Below are 26,301 nucleotides of genomic sequence, written 5' to 3'. Positions count from 1 at the left end.
ATAAAAAAGCATCCCCGCAAGTATATATTAACTCAATTGTCTTCACATCTCACGTAGGGTGATGGGTCCCATCTGACAAATTGCCTACTATCTGAATTAGGTGGTTCTAGTGTTCTACTGATATTTTGCCTATGACAATTAATATGAAATTCGAGGTCACATGGAAATCAAGGCAGACCATGATAATCCCGTCTGAAGGCAGCCGTTGGAAATCCTTACTTGTCTAGTGTGTCACAGGAACACGAGTAATAACAAGGATCTTCATTCTTCAAAAATATGGACAAAATTTTCATTGAATTTTTACTCCTTTACAGTGTACCTCTTCCTTTGACCTACCTACAGAAGAACCATACCTGGTTTCTTCACTTTACTGTTCAATCATAGAAGCCCCAGAATGGTTGGGATTCAAATATCTCTCATCCCTCTTTCCCTATTTACATCAATAGCCCTGCTGAAAAGGGAAAAAAAAAACAAAAATTTTGAAAGACCTGTAGAAACTAATTAAAAACCACAGAAACACCGTCGGCCAAAAACTAGGGAACCTTGCCGTAGAACATCCCTCACTCCAACCTGCATAACCCTCCCCCCTCCCCAAAAAAATTAAAGAAAAATAAAGAAAATGAGAAAATAAAATAAAGGAGACTGGAATCATAACTACCGACGTGCACCCAAAGAAGAAGACCCTTCTCCAGTAAAAGCCATTTCCCAATGCAAGACCAACCTATACAAGGTCTTGGGAAGTACCCACTCTCAGACTTAAAACCGTGTTATCATGCTTGCTGACCTGAGATATCACAACACCATACGAAGAAATGGCCCCTAAAAGTGGAGTCAAGTGGTATTAGGTAAGGAAAGAAAAGTGGAGTCAAGATAACTCACTTTTCAACTTAAAAATCAGCAAATATGTAGTGGAACCAGCATGCCCGCGGCCATCCTGTAGACAGCGCTTTACTGTTTTTTCTTCATTTCAACTCCCTTCGGATGGTTATTTTCAATGTTGAAGATATCAGATCATATGTCCATAATCTGCAATTAAGAGAATGATGAATGGAGTCACAGATTTGGACTAGAAAGAGATCACAGATCATTTGGCAAAAAGCAAGTTCGTGTTTGCATCTAATACATATAGAAACCATTCAGCTGATAGTATCATTTACTTCTGTTACAAAACATGGCAACTTCTTATACAGAAATTTTCCACTTAACAAGTAACATAATAGATAAAAGAGCATCTAACTCGTAGCAAAGAAAGTGATTATTTGGCAAGGTTTCATGAACCCTGTGCCGGGCTCAGTTTGAGATTTTGCCCAAATTTGAAAGGGTCCAGCCCAAAGCCCAAGCCTGAAGCAGTGTAAAATGTTCATGGACTGGGCCTGAACAGGTATGTGAATGTGGTTAGTTACCACCAAATCTATGATGCCAGAAAGACATGATATCAGAAAGACTTTGGGCAATCAAAACCTCCTGTGAATTTTGATGAAAACCCACCTGATTCATTACCACTTTTATGATGCTCATTGATTGGTAACAAGTTTTTCCTGTATTATGTCTTTCCAGCATCATAGTTGAACCCATAAATGTTAATGTTTCAACCAACATTAAAAGACTACCTAATAAGTTGAAGCATAGATAGTAATGGTCATACAGCATATAATCAAAATAACGCAGAGATATGTTGCTCAAGACTAATATTGTAGCAATAAAGTTAAAAATCTCCTGCATGTATTGTTATATATGTATACATATTTTTGTAGGACTGGAACACAAGTATATCGTTTTTAACACTTAATAATACACTTGATCAGGCACCTACATTCCCCTATCGTTTTCCGATCTAGGAACCCATCAAAATGAGCAATTCGAATTAGTGGTTAGACCTTTTGCCTATCTTGACAGAGATCAAAGGGGCTATGAGCTTGTCTTTCCCTTCATTAAAGAACCAGTGAACCACCCTATAATCTGCTAACAAATTTTTTTTTTCAGATGAAATTAACCACCTCAGAATTCCCTTCCACCTCTAATTCTGTCCAGCTTTCGAAGGCAAATTACTAGTTGCATTGCACACAATTTATCTCCCAAAGAATTTCCCACCTCAACTGGTCCTTAGTAGCTTATGACAGAAGTGGCAGTCTCCGACCAAATCCCCCAATTCCTAAGGGTCCTGGCTTTGCTAGACTGCAGCCATCAAAATTCTTCAGCCTTCCCTCATTTGGGACCTTCCTCTCATGGTTTATTTGTATATTTTCTTATGTAACACTAGCAATAGACAACCACCCTCTCAAGATAGCATCCACAGTGAGTAAAGGTGGCCACAAGCCAAGCTTTTCACGAGCTATTCGAGCTCAACTCATGAAAAGCTCAATTTGACTCGGTCTAAACCAAGCTTTGAGTTGAGCTCGAGCCTAATATATGGGCTCGTTTAATAATTGAGCCAAGCTCGAGACCAATAAAGCTCGACTTGTGAGGCTGACGAGCCTAATCGATCCTTTACATACATACATACATACGTACTGATGTGGGCATGTTTATTGGGAAGAAGTATCGCCGCCGGCAGCAGCAGTAATTGGGTGTTCTCAGTTCTCATCTTATCTAATTCCAGCTAGAGACAGTTGTTCTATCTTATCTATTCAGCATTCTTATCTTATCTGCTTTCAGTAGTAGGATTAGTAGGAAGTCTTATCTATTCAGTGTTTTTATCTTATCTGTTCAGTAGTATAGATTAGTAGGGAGTCTTCCTAAAAGTAGGACTCTTATCTCTTGTAATCTCCTATTTAAGGAGCTGATAATATTCAATAAAGGCATCGAAAATTTCAGTCAAGAAAGAGCAAAGGAGAGTTGGTGATCTCTTGAACAAATCACCATTAAGGCACCAAGATAGGTTCCTCAAGGAAAGGGAGGAAGAACAAGGGAAAATAGGAGGTTTTTCCCCGTGGACCGACCCGTGACGAGATCCTATTCTCGGACCCTTAACAGCTTGGTATCAGAGCAAGGCGTCATGGGTGATTTGGAGCAGTTAACGTCCAGGGTCCACGAACTGGAGCACAGGCTCGTGGAGAACAGCACGGAGGTACGCGAAATCAAGGACGATGTCCGAGAGTTACGGCGCTTGATGGAGTTATTTTTCTCTAACAAGGAGAGGAACCCAGAAGGGGCTGCAACCACTAACGGCCGTCGATCAGACGTGGCGGAGTCAACCGGCGAACAGCAGATCGTCACCCAGGGAGCAACGGTCGTTCCCAAATACAACAGGTTGGAGTTCCCTTCTTACAATGGCGCCGGTGATCCCTTGGGGTGGCTGTACCGATGTGAGCAGTTCTTCCGCAACCAACGGAAAGAGGACAGGGACAAGGTAAGCCTAGCCGCATTCCACTTGACAGAGGAGTCGCAGCTCTGGTTTTATCAATTGGAACAAGAGGAACCCGGGCTCAGTTGGACCCAATTCAAATCCTATTGCCTTCTCCGGTTTGGACCCCAATTAACAAGCAATTCCTTGGGCGAACTAATCAACCTCAAACAAACAGAAACAGTGGCTAAATTCAGCGCCATTTTCAAATCCTCCTTGCCAGAGCATCATCAGTACGACCAGACCAGCAGGAAGATATGTTCACCGCAGGGTTAGCAGAAACTTTGAGGGTGGATGTGGAGATGCAAAATCCCCCCAACCTGGTTACGGCCATGAATCTAGCCCGTGCCTTCGAATGCAAGCTGCAATTCAGCCGCGGAACCTTCAATAGAAGGCGGCCGCCAACATCATGGGCACCCCCGAAAACACCCGGAATGGCCCCTTCTTCTGCAGCCATCCGAGAACAGAAGCCTCATACGAGTGACGTCCCCAGGTCGACATCCAGTGTAGGAAGCAGCGTGGTGGCACCCCCCATTAAGCACTTATCCAAAGCCGAGCTGGCAGAACGCCGGGCAAGGGGACAGTGTTTCAAGTGCGACGATCTTTATTCGGCAAGGCACAGGTGCAAGAGACTTTTCTGCCTCCTAGTGGATGAACAAGAGGAAGACGAAGATGAACCCTCAGCGTTCGAACCCGAGATTTCCCTCCATGCAATCACCGGAATAAAAACCTCTCAAACCATGCAGTTGCAGGCACGGGTAGGGAAAACCAGTATGGATCCTCGTTGATTCAGGAAGCACACACAATTTTGCAAGTGAGCAAGCTGCCCTTCGGTTGAAACTGCCTATGAAAATCAGACCATGACTGCAAGTAGTCGTAGCAAATGGTGAAAGGGTTCACAGTCCGAGAATCTGTAAGGACGTCCAAATACAAGTCGAATCTGAATCCTTCTCTGTTGATTTGTTTGTGCTATCCTTGGATGGATTTGATGTCATTCTAGGGGTAAAGTGGTTGATTACCCTAGGCCCAATCCTATGGGATTTCAGCGCCCTAATGATGACATTCCGCTTGAATGAGAAGCAAGTTACTTGGCAGGGTAACAGGGTAAAAGCAAAAAAACCACAGGTTCATGCACTCTAGGGCGAAGCGACGCACTCAGCACCTATGGAAAGGCTCCTCGCCGATTTTTCATATGTGTTCCAAGAACCCAAGGGACTTCCTCCTTCCCGAGCTTGCGATCATCGAATCCCTCTGGTGACAGGTTTAGAACCAGTCGTCGTCCAGCCTTATCGCTACCCACATCTGCAGAAAGACGAGATAGAGAAGTAATGTGCTGAAATGATGAAACAGGGGATCATCCGCCTTAGCCACTCTCCCTTCTCGCCAATCCTATTGGTGGCAAAGCGAGATGGTACTTGGAGGTTTTGTGTTGACTACAGAGAGCTCAATAATCGGACTGTCAAGGATAAATTCCCTATTCCCATTGTGGACGAGTTGTTGGATGAACTTCATGGTGCCCAGTACTTCTCAAAATTAGACCTCATGTCGGGATACTTTCAGGTCCGAATGGCTTCCGAAGATGTTGAGAAAACCGCCTTCAGAACTCATCATGGCCACTTTGAGTTTTAAGTTATGTCGTTCGGTCTCACAAACGCCCCATCCACATTCCAGTCCCAGATGAATGAGGTATTTCAGTTCCACCTTCGCAAATTTGTTTGTGTTCTTTGATGACATTTTAGTCTACAGTAAATCCTGGATAGAACATGTGCATCATCTGTGGACTATTTTTGAACTCTTGTGCCACCACAAGCTCTTCCTTAAACGATCCAAGTGCTCTTTTGGGGAGTGTTAGGTTCTTTACTTGGGTCACGTCATCAACGGGCAAGGAGTAACGGTGGACAGTTCCAAAATTCAGGCAATCAAGGAATGGCCCAAACCCCAATCCACCAAGGCTCTCTGCGGGTTCCTCGGGTTGACAGGATATTACCGCAAGTTCGTACAGAATTATGGCCTATTGGATGCTCCATTAACCAACCTGCTAAAGAAGAATGCCTTTCATTGGGATGACGTAGCCGATGCAGCTTTTGCAAGTTTAAGGGATGCCCTCTCCTCCACCCCAGTTCTGCAATTATGGACATTGATCTCAAGTTCACAATCGAGTGTGATGCATCCGAAATAGGGATCGGAGCCGTATTACAGCAACAAGGGCACCTGATTGCCTTCTTCAGTCGTAAACTTTCCGACCGACATTTAACGCGAGTTGATTGGGTTAGCTAGAGCAATCCAACACTGGAGACCGTACTTATGGGGAAGATCACTCATCGTCAAAAGTGATCACTATAGCCTTAAGTACTTGTTGGAGCAGCGACTTACCACTTCTCCTCAACAACATTGGGTTAGCAAGCTGCTTGGCTTTGATTTCCGGGTAGACTACAAGGCAGGATCCTTAAATCGCGTCGCGGATGCATTATCTAGACGTGACGAGGACACTATGCTCCTTGTGGTATTTCCCATCCCTGAATCGCCTTGTTAGATGACATCAAGAAGGCGATGCCACAATCACCAGAGTGAACGGCCCTTGTTCAGAAAGTTCAGTCTGGAGCCGTCAACTCCAATCAGTCCCTTCATGACGGGCTGGTGCTGTATAAAGGTCGGGTACATCTCCCAGCAGATTCCTCTTTAATTCCTTCCATCATCTCCAGCATTCATAACTCCACCAATGAAGGCATTCAGAAGACCTTGCACCGTGTCCAAGTCGATTTCCATTGGCAGGGTATGAAGGCTTCAATTAGGGACTTTATCCAAAATTGCTCCACGTGTCAACAGCACAAATGGGAGAACCTACACCCAGCTGGCCTTCTTCAATCCCTTTCAATTCCAGCACAGATATGGGCTGATATCTCCATGGATTTCATAGAGGGACTACCCAAGGTTGGCGGAAAATCAGTTCTTTATGTGGTGGTGGATCGCTTCTCTAAGTACGCCCATTTCATCCCTCAGACACATCCGTACAATGCTACTTCAGTCGCCCACGTCTTCTTTACGCAAGTTTTCCGTCTACACGGGTTGCCGGAATCTATTGTCAGCGACAAGGACCCAGTTTTTACTAGTGCCTTCTGGAAGGAATTGTTCCGGTTACATGGCACCGCCTTAGCTTTTTCCTCAGCTTATCATCCTCAGTCAGACGGACAAACGGAGGTGGTGAACCATACGATCGAAATGTATCTCCGTTGTTTTGTTGGAGATCAACCGCGACGGTGGGTTGATTGGCTTCGTTGGGCCAAGTACTGCTATAACACTGCCTATCATTCTTCCCTGGGAATGACACCCTTCCGAGTCATCTGTGGCCATGACCCTCCTCGTTTGTTATCCTATGAACCCGGTTCTACTTGTTTGGAGGAGATTGGTCGTTCCCTACAAGAGCGTGATGCCCTTCTAGTTGAAGTTTCTCTTCGCTTACAACAGGCATAACTACGCATGAAGCTTGCCTATGACCAGCATCATCGGGAACTGTCATTTGAACCTGGACAATTTGTTTGATTGAAGCTTCAGCCCTATCGGAAACGCTCCTTGAGTCATAGGGCTGTTCCTAAATTTTATGGACCCTTCAAGGTTTTGTGGCGGATTGGTACGGTTGCATACCAGCTAGAATTGCCAGAGCGCAGTAGGATCCACGATGTTTTCCACATTTCCTTGCTCAAGTCGTTTAAGGGTATTCCTCCTGATTGAGTTCCCCCCTTACCACCCTTGAAAGAGGGCAAACTCATTCCCCAACCTCGGGCTATTGTTCGCTCCCGAATCAACCGGGGTGTTCTCGAAGTCCTGGTGGAATGGGCCAACCTACCATCAGCTGAAGCCACTTGGATCCCCTTGACCGAGTTCCAAGACACATATCCTGGTTTCGAGCTTGAGGACAAGCTCTTAGTCCAGGAGGGGAGTAATGATGTCGACGCGTTTTTTGGGAAGAAGTATCGCTACCGACAGCAGTAGTAATTGGGTGTTCTCAGTTCTCATCTTACCTAATTCCAACTAGATACAGTTGTTCTATCTTTTTTATTCAGCATTCTTATCTTATCTGCTTTCAATAGTAGGATTAGTAGGGAGTCTTATCTATTCAGTAGTATAGATTAGTAGGGAGTCTTCCTAAAAGTAGGACTCTTATCTCTTGTAGTCTCCTATTTAAGGAGCTGATAATATTCAATAAAGGCATCGAAAATTTCAGTCAAGAAAGAGCAAAGGAGAGTTTGTGATCTCTTGAACAAATCACCATTAAAGCGCCAAGATAGGTTCCTCAAGAAAAGGGAGGAACAAGGGAAAACAGGAGGTTTTCCCCGTGGACCGACCCGTGACGAGATCCTATTCTCGAGCCCTTAACACGTACATACATACATACAAACATAATAAAAAATATTATATATATAATTTTTTTATTTTATATATATATACTATAATAATAATAACTATTTTTTATATGTCAAATAAAAATAATTTTTTATTTTTATAAAATGTTTGGCTCACAGTCGAGTTCAAACTTACAAGCTTTTGACTTGAGCCGAACTTGAGCTCAAGTCTCTAGCTCGAATCGAGCTCAAGCTGTTTGCAATCTGGAGTCATCCTCAATTAACAACCGTGCCACACCTAGCTGATTTGCAATCTGTACACCTTGAATTGCAGCCAACAACTCCGCCCTAGTGGAGTCCCCAACTCCTAAAGGACTTGAGTAGAGCAACACCACATTTCCAGCCTCATTCTTGAGAACCCCTCCCAACCCAGAAAGACTTGGATTACTTTGATTACTTCTGTCAAAATTCAGTTTCAATACACCTATAGGAGGAGGTACCTAACTAACACCAACTCTAGGCTTTGGAAAGGTAGTGAGATATTGTTTGCCACCGCAGCCCAATTCCTCCAAAGATCACTAAAGGAGAAAAGGTGGAATAGCTCCAACGATTTTAACCACTGGACAGCCCTATTCAAGATGCAATCCTTTAGCTCTTGTAGGTTTCTCTCCTTTTCTTGAAACACTCTGGCATTCCTTTCTTCCCAAACAATCCAAATCCGTGCTGCTTTTACACATCTCCACATTAACCTCCCTCTTCTTGGACGCCAAGCAAAGGTAGAAGGATTAAAAAGCAAGCTTACTTCTGTTGGCATGTTCCACATGCACCCAAACAACAAAAAGAGCTAACCCCATAACTCAGTAGTAACAAAACAAGAAATTAGCAAGTAGTAACAATCTTCATCAAGACCTACAAAGAATACACCAATTAGGTGAGATCAATGATTTAAAAGGCACCCTAGGCGCACAGGTAAGGCGCATTTTAGGGTATGCGCTTTGCCTAGGTCCTAGGCACAACCCTTTCCAAAGGTGCACGCCTGGTGTGCCTAATGTGCCTTGCGCCTCAGCCCAAGCGTGAGCCTTTTTAAATTTTATGCTTTTTTGCTTTTTTGGGCCTAGTGGCTGGGTCGGGAGCAGAGCTTCCGAACCCCCAACCACCTCCTATTTGTTAATGTTGTTCATTCATTCATTCCAATAAAATATCTTCTTAAAAGGCAATTAAAGTTATAAAATCATTATTTTTTTATGTGAGAATTAAGAATTTAAGACCCTAATATGAACTTGTTTGGGCTTGCCTCAAGGGGCTTGGTACAAAGGCAGCTCATAGAATCAAGAATGCAATATGTTTTACATCACATTAGCTACTTGAAGTAATGCAATTGAGGAAAATAAGCTTGAAAATGCTTTATATGTTTGATTTTATTTTTAAATTTTCATTTGAATATGCTTTACATGTTATGTTTATGTATTTTAATTTTGGTTTTTAAAACATTTATTTTGAATATTATGTTTAATATTTTTTTTTTGTAGCATTTTTTGGATTTTTTGACATTTTTTTATTTTTTAGATTTTTGTTTGTATTTTTGCACCTTTCATTAAAAAGGTGTGTGCCTCTCCTTGCGCTTCAGGCGCAAATTGCCCCTTGCGCTTTTTTTACGCCTTGCATTTTTAAAACACCGGGTAAGATGCAATGGAAAGGTCTTCTCTTTTTGTAGGTGTCCAAGGTGTTTATTTTCCCATGAAACACTTCCCAACAAACGTCCTTAACCGAGAAAGACTTGTTGGAATATTTACTTTTCATTTTATGTTTTTATTCTTCTTAGTTAGGGTCTGTTTGGTCTGATTAAAATAGCTTTTTTATCATTGTTTATGTACTTTGACTACAACAAGGGCATAAGGGTCTTTTCCCTTTTAATTATGGTCGCCCTATATAATAATAATATAAGTTGGCACCGCCAGATAGATTTAGAACCCTCCAAACCTTTCTCTTCTCTTCTCTCTTCTCTTCTTCCTTATTTCTCCTCTTTTCTTCAGCTAATATGGTATCAGAGCAGTTCTATTGGGTCTGAGAGTAGATCGAATAAGTTCTTTCTTCTCTGTCTTGCTATCTTCTTCAACTGAGATCAGAGAAGTTGACCTACGACTGGTACAAGGTTGTTTTACCTTTTTTTCTTTTCTCTTGGTCGTGTACCAACAAAAAAACCTATGAAACAAAACTGTTGAATGCTGTCAAAGGAATTGTGAGGTTTAGGCCTTTTTTCTGTGGATTGTATGATCCTGTACTTGAGAATGGGATACTTGTAAGTCACGAATGACCTATTTTTACCCTGTTTTGGTGTGACTCAATTGTTTTATGATCTCTCCTAGTAGTTGGTGTGTTTAGATGATTGGAAAATTGGTGGACTGTGACTTGACTCAATAGTTAAACCTGTGCAGTGCTGAATCAACTAAAAAATATTTTGTTTTGGAGAATTGGAGCTGGCCTGTGTTCAGCTTGTGTCCAGACCGGAGTGTGTGCATGTGGACTGCATCTCTAGTGTGTTTTTAAGACCTTTTTGGGTGTCAAGAGAGATCGTAAGGTGTGTGTTGAAACTGAAACGTGTTTGAATCATGTCCTCTGAGAATTCTGCAACTTCTGGGATTTCAGGAGGTCAAAATGGAATGAGTGGGGGAATGGATATGAATTTCCCCATGGTTGTAATTCCCTTTGATGGACTAAACTACCTTGAATGGTCTAGGGGAATTAAACTTCTGATTACTACTAGGGGGAAAATAGGGTATATTAATGGTAAAGTGAAGAAACCAAAGACTGGAAGTGTTGAACATGACAGGTGGGACCGAGAAAATAGTATGGTTATGTCATGGCTCTTGGTTTCCATGCTGCCACAAGGAAGACGTTTATGTGGGCTGAAACAGCTTGTGAAATATGGGAACAAGCGAAATCTACCTATTCAAAGTAGAGGCACTATGCAAAGATATACCAACTACAAGCTGGATCCTCCACTTGCAAGCAGGGGGAGAGGAGTCTCTCAGTGTACTACTTAGATCTGACATCAATTTGGAAGGAACTTGATCATTATCAAAATGTGAATTGGAAGTGTGATGAAGATATAAAGGCCTACAAATCACTTGTCTCCCAACAACGAGTATTTGCTTTTTTTTGGGGGCTGAATCCTACGTATGAATCCATAGGGTACAAATCTTAGGAAGTAATAACTTAACTTCAGTTCAGGGAGTTTATGCCTTAGTTCAATCTGAAGAAAGTAGAAGTGTGATGAAATGTACAGAGGGGGAGCCGATTGCACTAGCAGTCCGAGGAGGTACAAATTCAAATGTCGGAGGCTCTTTTAAGAAGGGTAATTCACAAAAGAGAGTGGATGACAAAGACAAGCTTTGGTGCACTTACTGTTAGAAGTCCAGCACTTGATCAGGAATTGAGTAAGAAACCATCATTTGATCAGAGTAAGAAGCCAGCTCAGCAAAGTCAAAAGAAATATAACTCAGCAAATGTGGCATTCAAGAGACTAGCCCCATGGTACCCCAAGAGTGACACTTTGGTTTTGACCCCAAGAGATTATCAACTCTTTTCACAACCACTTCAAATTACATGGTGACACTTCGCCAGATGGATTCTGGCCCTACTCCTACCTCCTTTGCGTCTACATCAAGTAACACTACCACTACTTTCCATGCGTCATCTCATACATCTGATTCCCCTTGGATAATTGACTCTAGAGCCTCAAACCACATGACCAGTAAGTCAACTTTATTTTAGGCATATAACCTCCTCTCTAGGAGAGATAAGGTGAGACTTTGCAACCAACATCATTAGTTTTCCAGTCGAACAAGGCAAAGGAGTACTTCCATATTTTCCAATCGAACAAGGCAAAGGAGTACTTCCATAGTGATCTCACAGAGTTCTTTGCTTTGTGCGGATCTCTTCATTGGAGCTCTTGTGCTAGGACACCCCAGCAAAACAGTGTCGCTAAAAGGAAAAATCGGTTATCTTCTCGAAGTAACTCGTGGTTTATTACTCCATATGAATGTTCCGAAATGTTTTTGGATGGATGCTATGTGCTGCATATATCATCAACCGTATGCCATCTCGGTTACTAGAGTATAAAGCCCCACATCAACTTTTGTTTCCTACAGCTCCTCTGTCCCCTATTCCAATGCGTATCTCTAGGTGTTGTTGCTTTGTTCATGACTTGTCCCCTACTCGCGATAAGCTCGATCCTCATGCCATTCCTTTTGTTTTTCTTGGCTACCCTTCATCTCAAAAAGGTTATCATTGCTATGACCCTACCTCACGCAAGTACTATGTCTCCATGGACGTATCCTTCTTTGAAAGTCACCTTTTTTCTCGATTTCTCCTCAGGGGAGAGCAGGGTTGAGGAGGAGAAACATACTGACACTCAAACTCAATTACCTCCTCTTCTTGATCCTCCATTTCGTGTCTTTTCTTCGCCGCCATAACAGCCAGCAAAGTTCAAGAGCCATGGAACTTAAAACTATGCAACCAACATCATCAAACTCTCCAGAGGTAGATCCTCCTCATCAGCCAGGTACACTTGTTGCCATTGATATGCCTTAACCTCTTGATATTGATCCCCCTATTATTAATGATCTTGATGTTCCTATTGCTAAGAGAAAGGGTGTAAGATCTTCTACTACTAATCATCCTATCTCTCACTTTGTATCCTATGATCATATTTCACCTTCATATCGTGTGTTCCTTTCCTCCATTAACAGTGTTTCTATTCCTAAGGATGTGGTAGAAGCTTTATCCAAACTTGAATGGACAAATGCAATGAAGGAAGAAATGAATGCCTTACACGAAAATGACACTTGTGAGTTGGTGGATCTTCCTGAAGGAAAGGAATCGGTGGAATGCAAGTGAGTGTTCACAGTGAAGCATAGGGTTGATGGTACGGTAGAAAGGTACAAACTCAGATTGGTGGCCAAAGGGTTTACATAGGTACATGGAATAGACTATGCAAAGACCTTTGCTCTAATAGCCAAGATGAATTCTATTAGAATCCTCCTTTCACTAGCAGCTAATCTTGACTGTGAACTTTACCGATTGGATATTAAAAATGCATTCTTGAATGGTGACCTAGAGGAGGAGGTGTACATGACTCAAACTCCAGGTTTCTGTGCCAAAGGTAGTGAGCAGAAGGTGTGCAGGTTTAAAAAAAATCATTATATGGGTTGAAACAATCTCCTCAGGCCTGGTTTAGTAAGTTTCACTTAGTTGTACAGCAGACGAGGTTCAAACAATGCCAGACAGATCATACTCTGTTTTGTGAAAAAAGGTGAAGGGAAAATTGTAGCTTTAATTGTGCATGTTAATGACATAGTGATCACAGGAGACTACAAAAGCTGAAGAAATTCTTAGCCACTCAATTTGAGGTGAAAGATCTAGGCCCCTTGCGTTATTTCCTTGGGATTGAAGTTGCCCGCTCTCAAAAGGGCATCTTTATTTCCCAAATGAAGTATGTACTAGATCTATTAGAGGATGCAAGCAAGTTAGGGGTGAAGCCAATTGATTCACCCATTAAACCTAACCATCAGCTAGGAGACAGTCAAGGGGAGTTTCTGAAAGATGTGAAGAAGTTCTAAAGACTTGTAGGGAGACTTAGGGGTGGCAATTTTCCCCGTCCCCGATGGGTATCCGGGCTCCCCGACCCGATGGGGTCGGGGTCGGGGTCGAGGATGGGGCTACCCATGAATCCCCGGTCGGGGATGGGGACGGGGACGGGGGAATGCAATCCCCGCCCCGACCCGTCCCCGATTAATATATTATATATAATATTATATTATATATTATATAACTATAATAATTATTAATTTATTTATAAAACAGTAAGAATTAGAAGTCTAAAACATAATTCGAAGAAATCAAGAAAACTTGAAAAGTTGGAAAACACTTAACCCTCGACTAAACCAATTACCAGTCTTCATTCTTTTATCTTCGACAGAGAAGACTCAAGAGAGGCAACTAAACCACAAAACCAGTAAACCCTAGCTTCGTCTTCGTCGTCGATTCGCCGACCGCCAACTGTCATCGTTGACTGTTGCCACTACCCACTCGCCCGTCGGACATCGAACAGAGAAGAGGCCAGAGAACTGAGGAAGGGACTTCGTCTTAGATACCTCAAGAAGTTCCTAGGAGCTGGTTTGCTATTCGAGAAACATGGGCATTTGAAGGTTGAAGTGTATACAGATGTTGATTGGGCAAGGGCAGTCGATGACAGAAAGTCTACCAATGGGTATTGTACCTTCATGAGAGGAAACTTAATCACTTGGAGAAGCAAGAAGCAAAGTGTGGTGGCTAAGTCCAGTGCTGAAGTGGATACAGAACTGTCTCATGGAGTTGCTGAAACCATACGAGTAAAAAACTTGTTAGGTGAACTGGGTATTGCAGTTAACAAACCTATGCCACTCTATTGTAACAATAAAGCTGCTATCAACGTTACTGCTAACCCAGCCCTCCACAATAGAACAAAACATATTGAAGTGGACAAGCATTTTATTAGAGAAAAACTTGTGAGTGGAGAAGTGTGCACTACATATGTCAGTTCAGAAGAACAACTTGTAGACATCTTCACCAAGGGCCTTCATCATGTGCAGCACAATAATTTGTGCGACAAGTTGGGCATGATTGACACCTATGTCCCAACTTGAGGGGGAGTGTTGGAATGTTTAATTTACATTTTATGTTTTTATTCTTCTTACTTAGGGTCTGTTTGGTCTGGTTAAAATAGTTTTTTATCATTGTTTATGTACTTTGACTACAATAGGGGCATAAGGGCCTTTTCCTTTTTAATTATGGTCACCCTATATATAATAATATAAGCTAGCGCTGCCAGATAGATTTAGAACCTCCAAACCTTTCTCTTCTCTCTTCTCTCTTCTCTCTCTCTTCTTCCTTATTTCTCCTCTTTTCTTCGGCTAATAAAACTATTGAGAAGGGGGCTGACAAAGGGACCTAAAAAGAAGAAGCACAGGAGGAAGACCCTTTTGGATGTGAGGACCAAATCTGTTTGTTTGGTTGAGATGAGTCCAAACAAACTTTATCAAGAGGACTCAACAATATGGTGAGACACTCAACTTCCACATCTCTCAAACCTCTAGGCTTTGTTTGGTTTGTGGGAAGATTTGGGTGGGATGGGAAAAGATGGAATGGGATGGGAAAGTGTAAAAAATTAAGTTCCCATTGTTTGGTTTTATTGGGATGGGATGGGATGGGAAAATGTAAAAAGGGGGAGAAGTTTAGAAGGAATCCACTATTCACCTTCATCCTCTCGACTGAACAAAGTGGTGACTAGGAAGAGAAGCGGCGGATCCGAACCCATCTCTGGCTTCCCTCTCTCGCTCTCTCTCCCTGATCTTCTTCTCTCTTCTCCTTCTTCTTCCCCACTTCCCCCATTTTCTCTCTGCACGTCCCCTCTCTAATCTCCCTTTCTCTCTCTCTTTCTTCTTCTTCTTCTTCTTTTGCTTCCTTTTCTTCTTCGTTTTTCGTCTCTACTACTCTGGTTCGCTGCCCGATTCGCTTCGCCTGCACGTCACCGCTACCTAGTTCGCTTCACTGATTCCTGGTTCACTTCGCCGCTGTCTGGTTCGCTTCGTTGCTGACTGGTTCACCGCAGATCTGGTGAAGTCGGGAAGAAGGTGAGGGAGAAGAGAGAAGAGGAAGATGGAGGAAGATCGTCGCTGCCCCTCACACTGGTTCCTTGCTAGGTGAAGAAGGTGGTGGTTCTTTCAGTTGTAACAGTGCTTTCCCAAACTTTTCCACCGGGGTCACACGGTTTTGGTGCGACCCCAAATCCATGATTTTGGGATCTAACATCCCACACATTTCTCATCTCATCCCTCTCTTTCTCTCAAAACAAATAAGAGAAAAGGGAATATTTTTGGAATATTCCCTTTTTCTCATCCCCATCCCATAAACCAAATGGAGCCCTACGAAAACCAAAATCCCAATTTGGTGCCAAGGGATTCTTAATAGAGGAGATGAAAATTGAAACAAACTCATTTTTGTACAAAGAAACACTGAACAAGGAAGGAAAGAGGTCCTTCATAGGTAAATCACCAATCCAAGTATCCTCCCAAAAGAGAACTGAGTTTCCAGCGCACACATCATACCTGATAAGGTTGAGGAAGAGAGGAAGGATACTGTGAATAGCCTTCCATGGAGTTGCCAATGTTGGCCATTGAGATACACCAGCATGCCACCTATTTCCTACATGACCATGAATGCTTCCTATCACCTCATGCCACAACCATTTCCCCAAAAGAGCTTAGTTCTTTTGAACTACATTCTCCAAATCCAATCCCCCCTCTTCTTTACTCCAACAAACCACCTCCCACTTGATTAAGTCATCTTTCTTTCCTACTTTCCCCCCGGTTCCCAAGGGAAACCTCTTATCAATTTCTCTAGTTTTTTAGATTCCCTAGGAGGAATCCTAAAAACTAACAGGAAATAAGTTAGTAGGTTAGATAGTGTGGCTCTAATCAATGTTATTCGCCCCCTAAGGAGATATAATTCTTTTTCCAAGAGGCCAATCTTTCCTACTCTTTCCATTGGCATGTCTATAAATAATCTCGCTTTATTCCTTCAAATATTCTTGAGTTCCTTCGCTTAAGATTTTCCCCTTAACACCAATATTCTCATTCACCGTCATAATATCTTGCTTTTGTGTTAAGGTTCCTTGGTGGTGAAAAGATAAGAAAAGAGTGAGTGGTTCACATTCTCACTGTTTTGGAGCCAAGGAAACATGCATAAAGGGATAGACTCCAATTTGGTTGTCTCTGTTGGAGCATCTTACCAATGTTGATTTCCAAAGTTGCTTCCCAACAAAAATCTTTGATCTTGGGTGGTATAGAGCCACCTTGAAAAGCATCAACAAGGAAAAGAATAGGTGAATAGGAAGAAGCATATAGGAAAGCTAGTATCCCATCATTTTCAAGATATCTAAATAATCATCTGAAACCAAAATTTCAATTGATTCCATGCTAACATTTAGCAATGGGTTTATATTTATGCAGGGTCCGTGGACAAGGAGTAAACTCTAGGGAACTGGATAGACAAAGGGCTATCGGGGTTTCCTCCCAAAATCAAATGTTATGACCTGAGATATGGCATATGCAATTCTATGGAAAGAGAGGTAGATCACTACAATATCTTTCAATGGGCAAAGCATGGATGCCTTTCTTGCTGGCCAGAACCACACTCATTCAAATGGATGCCATACTTACTCCTGATGACTGAATGCCACAAAGATTGTGTTATAAACAAGAATAAGCAGAACCACTTTCCAAGCAGAGCAGTACATTTTTATCACTCACTCTCCCCAAAACCAATCTTCCTTTCATTTATACACTCTTAATTTATCAACTTTACTTGCCACTGGTTCCCACAAAAAGTCTAAATCATTTTCAATCCCTTTGATTATTGTCAGTATGACCTTGAGTACAGACCAAAAAAAAGTAAGCTGTTCGACTTTCACACATGGATTTCATAAGAGTGTTGCTACCCAAAATATATGCATGTAGTATCCCTTGCCAGGCTTTTCTAGGCTATAGAGTAACAAACTTCTGCATTTTAAATACGTTTGCACTTTGCAGTAGGTAACAGAACGAATATCCATGTAGTTCAGAATAATTTCCTGAAATACTATAAGATGATATCCTTTGACAGAAGCTTTGGTTCTATTTGTAATGTTTAATTAATTTCAATGCAATCATGATGTTGTGTCATTTATGTGCCAATTAATTTTGGATTCCTTACCAAGAAAATGTCAGTAATTTCATTCACAGAAAAAAAAAAAAAAAACGTAGAATGCAAAAGAAAAAAAGATACCAAGCAGAGCACAGTTTTTTGCAATAATAAGAGAAGAAAAAGAAATTCCAACAGATACCATCCAAGCTAGCTGACATGGGTGACTGACTGTTTGAGACAGGGTATTACCATTGCACATGTATAAAGAACAATGAGAACTTGACAAGTAAAACTTACAAGAATTCAAGCCACAGAGTTGCAACTGCACCCAGAATCAGGTGAAATGAAGTTCCAAGAAAGACCCAAATGCTCCACTAAAGATTCAGGAGAGTTGTCAAAAGGCATCACTTTTGTATGTAAACAATGAACAGCATCAGAAGAATCACTTGCTGTAGTTGAGGGACTACATTTAGCCCTTGGATTATCCCATTCCATATCAAAGGCATGTTCAAGGCGTTTTTCCACTGATTTCAAAGCAGATGTTTCAGTTTCTGGAGAATTTCGGGGAGAGAGGAAAAGTCGTTTCACGTTTAGAAGGTCCGTACTATTGAGATCATCTTGACCACCATGGTCACAGAAAGGCATCATCCTCAGCCTGTCATTTGAACTACCATACCTTGCTTCTGGTGTACAAATGCCATCAGAATCATTTGAATTGCCAGCTTGCTTGGAAGCCTCACGCCCTCTCTTTCTTATGATAGATGGGGTATTTTGATAACTCCTTGCAGCACTCCTCAATATATGGTCCGGGCTACTACCATTTCCAGAGGTTACTTGAATGCGGCTAGGTGGAGTAGAATAACAGACTGTATTGTTTTCTTTCTGAAAATAGTTATCTGTACTAGAAAATCCACCAGTTGCCAAAGCAATATTTAAATCCTTCAGCTGGGGAGGCTCATAACACAAACGGCCATAATTTGTATCCTCAGAATGTCTTGTCCCGGAGACTTTGGAGAGCTTACCAACTACACTGTTGTCACCATTAAATTCATGTTCTGACAATCTTGAGAAGTTACTGTAACATTGAAAGTTGAATCTTGAATCCTTACCACATGACGTATTCATGAAATGAGCATAATTCTGGGGCCTCTTTGGTGATTCTTGTGATTTTTTAATGGTTGTAGGAAGAGACCTTTCTGGAGGACTACTATTTCTTCCACTACATTCAGTCATGTCCAAGACAACATATGGAGAAGCTGACACAATTACACGCAGTGAAGGAGGTTGAGGAGATGAAAGACATTTACAGTCAGCAGGTACACTTGCAGATTTATTTGAACGCAATAATGCCAAAGAATCATCAAATGGAACCCCACACAATTTTCCTGATTGAACAACAATTCCATGTTGTGAATCATCTGACAGTTTAGCATTGTTGATGCACGGTTCACTGGTCAGACCGTTTTCCCTAGCATCTTTATCATCACATAGGGTCTCAATGGTTGTTTTCTCCAAACCAGCCACTTCTACTTTGGAAGATCTACAGTTTTCAATGTCAACAGGCCATAGTTGTAGATGTGTCTGTACTCCATTTGCATTTCCAAGAATTGAACCTCTCAAATTAGCATCAACACCATTGCCCGTGTCAACTTTCTTGTCAAAACAAACCATTGTTCTAGGACTTCTGCCTACCACTTCATCCCTTTTATGCTCCACTTTTATTTCATGAATGTAGGAATCAGAAAAAGCAATTGGAGGCAAATCCCCCAAAGACCCATGAGCTGAATATGAATCCAACTTTTTCTTTACTGAGCAGTTCCAATGATTCTTAATTGAGTTGTCCGCCCTATAATTAATTTTCACAAAAAGAGTAAAATAAGATAGAAATAATGCATCTGCTTCACTTCAATATTTTAGCTGGCTGCTTAGTTTGGAAAGAATTATATATTGACAAGTCAGCCAGATCCAATGTGATCCATTTTACTATACTTAATTAGGTATTCCCTGCCTGAAGGACCATGAGAACATTATATTCTCATAGCGGCACAGGTGAACATGCAGGGAACTGCAATGCACCATTGGCATGCACCACCTGGATATTTCCCAGACCAAAAGCTAACCTGACAGAAATACCTACACTATTCAACTCACTATTTTTAGTTTTGTACCTTGTGCCATGTTTTTCTCTTTCCCCCCAGTTGTTCAGCAGATTATGCTAAATTTCCTTATAGTACATTATCTGAGATTTAAAACTGATGCAACCATAATCTTATACTGATACCTTCCAGGGAGCAATTTTGCGATTTCAGCCCATTTGTTCCCATATATTTGGTGTGCATGTATAAGAGCCAACTCCTCCTCCTTGGTCCATGCGTCCTTCTTTATAGCAGGGTTTAAATGGTTGTGCCACCTGAGAAATCAAATATTAGTTTCAGGGTTTCCAGAACAACACATCTGAGATACTATATACACGGTTAACAACTTATTTCTTGACTTTATCAAAGAGAAGAAAAACAAAAGCTGAAAAGAAAAGGAAACTAATGCAACAATAAAAGATCACCTATCAATCCCCGTTCCCAATATAATCTAAAAGGCTATTCACTAATTTTGGCAAATATAAAAGCAAGAAGTTGATTGCTATGGCTAAGGCCTATATTTTTTGAAGAGTGAGAAAGCTTCAAATCTACCATTTTTTTATTTTTCCCCTAACACAATGGCTAGAGTCACTATCAATTACTTAAATGGATATACTTGCATACTTGTGGGAGAAGTGCCTCTATATTTTAACTTTTCCCTAACATAATGGCTAGAGTCACTACCAATTACTTAAATGGATAGACTTGCATACTTATGGGAAAAAGTGCCTCTAATTTTCTTAAAAAGCCACCTGCTCTAACTGGCCACAAGTAAAATCACCAGTTTTTTTATGAGTAAAACCAAAAGTTATGGAAGGAAGTAAATTCCCCAAGTAAGCATCAAAGCTAAGATTGACATATCACATGGTGCTAATCCACCCAGAGGGTAACCAGGGCAATGACTAAATGTTTGAATACGAGTCTCTTAAGAGGACAATAGCATTTATTTTGAAATCTTTAATTGAAAGAATCAAATGAGAATGCAAAATCTTTATTCTTTTTTTTTATTTTTTCAATGAAAACTTAGGAGACGATAAGGCAGACATAGTTGCAAAAGGACAAAAAAATACTGTAAGTAGTTAAGAGCTTGTAAAAAATATTTTTTGCATATGGGCTTAGCATGTCAGCCTTAGAAAATAACATCTAGCATCAGTTTTGAGCAGCAAAAATTCAGCTAATGAGCATACATCATTTAATAACTACAAATACCAGTACATGCAATAGGGTTTATACGAAAACAGCAGTCTTTTACAACTACAAATACCAGTACATGCTGTTAAACTGAAGTGTTTGTGCAGGGTTATTTTAGTCTTTTTTCCCTTTCTTAATTATGTTTTATTATCTTTGTTCTTAAATCATATAGTCAGGGGCATTAGTGTAATTTTGTTCTATTACAAATATTAACTAATATGGGCAGCAGTTGGGACTCTTGATAGAGAGAGTATCTGAAGCCCTATTCTCTCTTCTCTCTCTTCTCTCTACTGTACCTTCGTATTCTGGGATCATACCAGGATTTCTACCTGTTTATTTCTCAAATGCAGGCCTGATCACATGGTACCAGAGCTGGTCTGATCGACTGTTCAACTGGAACTGTGAAAGGACGCCTGGAATAGCTTCGGCTGAAGACTACAGTTGATAGAAGTTGAAAGGGAGAGAAAGAAACAAAAAGGACTGATCGCCCAGAGGGATAGGAGGCTTCCATGCCTCAAGAAGCATGTGTGTTGAGTTTTTGTTGGTGTTCTAGACTCCCTCTATTTGGCAGTTCAAAGAGGGACTGTGCGCGAATGGTGTAGATCGGCTGATTATTTTTTGTGAGTGGTGGACTCCTTTTTGTCAATGGTGGGACAAGACAACCTTGTGATCTATTTTCTGTGTTTTTCTTAATTAATATGGTGAGGTCAGTTGTTTTTTTTGGAGGTTTCTAATGGTATTTTTCTCTTCTAAAAGGTTGTGGCTAGGCTGTTGGTATTCCCGGATTAATAACTGAACTGACTGAACACTTGGAAGTGAGTTACTGAAATAACTTGTATGTGATTCATTGCAGCTTCTGGCAGTGAAACCAAAACAAGTGTGATGGTACAACCAGATTTCATGGCTGTCCAGATGACTTCAGTCAAACTCAATGGTACAAATTATGTACCATGGGCAAAATCTGTTGAAGTAAATTTGACTGCTAGAGGCAAACTAAAATATATTAAAGAAAACAAACCAGACCAGGGGGCAGCAGGGTATAATGACCGGATATAAGAGAATGCACAGATAGAGGTGTAAACCGGGTCGTGCCACCCGCAGCCCGGCACGATTTTGAGCCAGCCTAACCCGATGGTCCACAGGCCATGCCACGGCCCGGCACAATTGTATGGGCTGATGGGCCATGCCGGGCTTGGGGTTTTAGGTCAGCAGGCCGGGCCCTAGTGATCGTTAATCAATAATATACTTTTTTCTTGTTTTGAAGTAAAGTAGATAAATTTTATGAATATAGTCCTTATCATTTTACCTCATGTTTCTCTAAGAAAATGAGGTCTCATGAAGCTTAAGATTCAACAATTGAAACTTACACCTCAAGCATATAAAGGCCCTAGTGACTATATTAACTATATCCAAGTAATTACTAATTACCTGTATTTATACAAGTTTCTCTATCAGCTTATATTGTCAAAAAAGTACCTATACAGCATACCATAAAAAAGATACTATAAAAAAGGTCAATACAAGGGATTAAGTAGTCCAACAAGATTGTCCACGCACTTCAACAATGAAATCCATTGGAATGATCGAATGATGGAAAAAAGGTGACCCCAACCCCCTTTTACTTTTTATAGATAAATGGTCATTCCCTCCTATTACAGCCTATTACATAATGTGTTTTCCTTTCAATAGCAAGACAAATTACCAGAATGCCATTTCCCTCTCTAATCCAAAAAAATAGTCAACTATTCACTGCATACCAGGAATTTGATGAGATAACCATTGGGATGTACCTTTCTCGACATTGTTTCCCTATGCGGCCTGGCAAGAACTTTGCAATGACAGACCACTTTTTACAACCATATTTTTCTACCAACTCAATAATACGACCATCTTCCTGGAAGCACCAAAGGGGAAACAAAATAATCATGGATGCATAATATATACACATAGAGTTAATAATAAACAAATAAAAAGAGTGTGAACATATCCAAACCTCCTTTGTCCATGGTCCTTTAATGAGTTCAGGATTGAGAACCTTCTGCCATCGATGCAGACACTGCACATCTGACCGACCAGGGAACCATTCAGCTGCAAGAGATCAGAAAGTTCATAAAATCACAAAAACAGTAGTAACTTCTGTACCGCAAAGATGGAACAGATTAAGAAAAAGCAAAGAACATAAAAAATACGGAAGAAATCAGAAGGAAAAAAACTCCATAAGTGCTTATTTCTTTTGGATCCAACTTCCTCATACAGCTTGCATTTAACAATGAAACAGGACAACCAAAAACATAATTCATGAATGATATTCTTATGCTCTAGATCACTACATCATATCCTTCATCTGCATCTAACTGCTCACATTAATATCCAATAGGAAATCAAGAAGCTACTGAATTCCCATCAAAAAGGTCCTAGAGTAAATGTAGAAGATTAATAAATATGACTGAGTATTTTGGGCCTTCAAATGCTAAAGGTAAAAGAGAAAGGTAAGATGAGAAAACAAGCCAAATTGGAGTCTAAATAAATCCAACTTTAACTTTCAAATATTAGCAGAACAATATATAAAACAATTAAACAGATTGATCTTTAGAGTCAAGTGTTGTGAAACTCCTTGCAAATTAGTGAATAAATGACAAACCAGTTAATACATAGAAGCACACTCACCTATTTTCTTCCAATTTTTTCCATTGAATTTTTTGACTGCTTTTGTTAACAGGTCATCCTGTTTCACATTAACAGATAAGAGACAAAATGAAGTAATAGATGGTTAAAAATATTAGATTCATCCACTCACGAAATAATAGATAAATATATCTGCACAAAGAGATTAGGATTAATTTAACCCATGCCACTTATTTAGAAAGATAAGGTAAAGAACATAGAAAAGGTCCATTATCCCGTGCTGGTTCTAGTCAGCCGGGATCTTGGGAGTGTTGGACTGATTATGGACCTAACCTCTGGGCACTTTTGCACAAAGTGGCCGCTCTCAGATGAACAGTTATAGAAAAGGTCTATCAACTAATTTCTAAATTCCAATCTACTTTTCAAAGAACTGCAAACTGAATCTACATGAGAGTAATGCTAATAATCAAAGGAGACTATCGACCAGGAAAGAATATTTAGATACTCACTTCCTCCTCTGTCCAACCTCCCTTTGTCGAACGTCTGGTGGGACCAGTTGTTCTCCTAGAATGGTCAAAAATGAAAGACAATTGATGAAAAATCACACATAACACTATCAATTACATTTTAGAGTCAAAAGCCTGAAAGCAATGACACTAATAGTAATGGTAATAGTAGCGGTGGTCGTTGTGGTGGTAATAAATTAATAATACTACATAAAGACATGCTATAAATGGAAAGTTTTCATCTTATATCTCATCTCACTACCACTCCAAGCTCATATACATTGAAAAATAAGTTAGAAAAATAGAAATACGTACCCTTGAACAGAGCCTAACTTGGGAACAACAGTGTCACAACTACTATCGGAAACTGAAGAAGTTGAAGCGACTGTAACATCCTTGGTAGCTTCCACATTACTCTCCTCTTTCTTAGCTTCTTCCATGCTCTCTCTCTTCTCCCCTTCTATATCAGCTCTCTCACTATGAGAAACGTAAGAAAAACCTTCAACCTATATAAAAAACAAACAAATATCAGAAAAAAAAAAACATAATTCAAGAAGAACCATAAATCTTTATCATAAATACAATCCAATAAGATCTTGGACGATTTGATCGCCGAATCCAAGTCTCCGACCAAAACGCGGATCGGCAGCTAGATGAACATAAACCTATGCCACTAATGAAAACAAGGGAGCTTTCACAGGGCTCTAGGGTTTTATGATTTTTTGAACTTATCATTGAGTTTTTTCGTGTCCAGTAACCGCTAAATAGGAAACTAAGACCAAAACGAAAAACGGAAGAAAAAAAAAAACAGATGAGGTGAAAAAAATCAATATTTCCAGGAAACTGACCTTAGTTAAAGAAAGCAGAGAGGGTTCTGAACGCCATGGATTAGGTCTTGCAGAGCTCGAGAGAGGGAGATTATGATCGACACGAAGTCGCGGGAAACTAAGACGCATTAAATCCCCGAAGAGTCCAAACGGAACTGCATTTGGTTCAATTTCCTCCCCTTTTAAACACCCTCAACAGCTTACGTTAGAAGGAAACAAGGGAACGAAGGTGCTAACGGTTAACAACTAACGCCGTCAAGTTTGCCGTTTAAAACCACCCATAGCAAATGCAAGCTCTAAAATCTCTTTTTAAATTACTAAATTGCCCACCCGATTGATTCTTATTCCATTTGCATCCCATGCTTTTTACTGGTTTCAGTGCCTTTGAAGTTTCAATACGGCGGTCTTGAATCTTAAGAGCACACCGAAGAAGATGATATGGTCATAAATTCGGCTCGGGTGGGACCATCATGTGGACCACTAGGAAGAGTACACATGGCCAAGCCGAAGACTACCATGTGTCTCAGAAGCTTACATGTGTTCCATGAACGAGACACACAACGCAACAACGCATTCCAGGCACCAATATCATGCGGGAGACTCCCAGGACATCCCAAAGGCGAGGGATTCTTCGCACTTATGCTATCAAATTCTCTTTTAGCCCGTTCGCTTTTCTTTTAAGTTATTTATCCAAGTAATTGGGCCGTGCTTGGGGTTTTTTGAAAGATTAAAATTTATATTAACAAGAAACCAGAATAACAAAGTCCTCCACCCCCGGTATCCCATCTTGATAATCATATATAACAAAAGATGATAAATAGTGAGATTTAGCCATCCGGGACACCTTATGGGCGGGGCTGTTAAAGATTCGATTTATAAAACATAAATTAACTTTGTTAAAGTTCAATATTAATTTCCTGGTCCTAGACAAAAGCCAATGGCAAGATACAACTTGTTGAGCATCCGAATATATACAAATTTCTTAAACATTCCAGTCTTGAAGTTCTGAAAATGCCTGCATAATGACAAATAGTTCAACTTGGATTACTAAAATAATCCGATTAGTTCTACCTCCAATAATTTTTAAATAGATAAATTTTTTGAAAGGATAATGAAACCATAACTAAATAACCAATCTGATATTTTCCCTACATCAATAAACACAATCAGGTCAGTAGTATGGTTTATGGTAAGTGAAATTTTATCCTCTAAGCGCCGAATTATTGAAGGATCAAAAAATTCAAAAGTCTAAAAGACTATTGGAAAGAATTTTGATTCGGTTAATAAGAGTAATAGGTAGGATTTACCTATTTGTCATTTCTAGCATACCAAATATAATAATAAGTCGTGGCTATCCAACTTAACATATTCATAAAAAGAGGATTATCTGCAGTTTGGTTATATAATGTTTGTATGCATGAAGTTTAAGACCCTTAAAATATATTTTGCAGATGAAGGTTCTCGGGGTTACCAAATAAAACTACTTGAATATAATGACAATACATGAACAGATGAGTTGTAGATTCAACATTCAAGTCACAAAGAACACAAATTTTTTGATGTCTTTCTTTGAAAGAAAATCTTTTACTGGAATAAAATCATTAAGAATTC

At 40.4% G+C, this 26,301-nt stretch overlaps 1 protein-coding gene across 2 annotated transcripts; it reads right to left on the bottom strand.

Annotated features, from left to right (window-relative positions):
• Window positions 1-260: 260 nt before the first annotated feature.
• On the bottom strand, window positions 261-24,856 carry LOC148880008 (uncharacterized). Of its 2 annotated transcripts, XR_016104419.1 has the most exons (10): window positions 24,712-24,856; window positions 24,179-24,369; window positions 23,867-23,921; window positions 23,400-23,457; window positions 22,726-22,820; window positions 22,523-22,626; window positions 19,688-19,816; window positions 17,704-19,252; window positions 880-1,026; window positions 261-784 (listed from the first exon to the last, which is right to left on the bottom strand). XR_016104419.1 is itself a non-coding variant. In XM_088961800.1 (9 exons), the coding sequence occupies exons 1-8, from the start codon at window positions 24,817-24,819 to the stop codon at window positions 17,710-17,712; spliced, it is 2,283 nt and encodes a 760-aa protein (XP_088817926.1). In that variant the 5' UTR covers window positions 24,820-24,856; the 3' UTR covers window positions 261-1,026; window positions 17,704-17,709. The 2 variants fall into 2 exon arrangements, 1 of the variants encoding a protein (XP_088817926.1); XM_088961800.1 differs by having other exon boundaries at window positions 261-1,026.
• Between the last annotated feature and the right edge of the window lie 1,445 nt (window positions 24,857-26,301).

Source organism: Nelumbo lutea, chromosome 1 (assembly GCF_056320005.1).
Source record: "Nelumbo lutea isolate HS-2025 chromosome 1, American lotus-T2T, whole genome shotgun sequence".
Taxonomy (NCBI): Eukaryota; Viridiplantae; Streptophyta; class Magnoliopsida; order Proteales; family Nelumbonaceae; genus Nelumbo; species Nelumbo lutea.
This window is presented reverse-complemented; position numbering and strand designations above follow the sequence as displayed.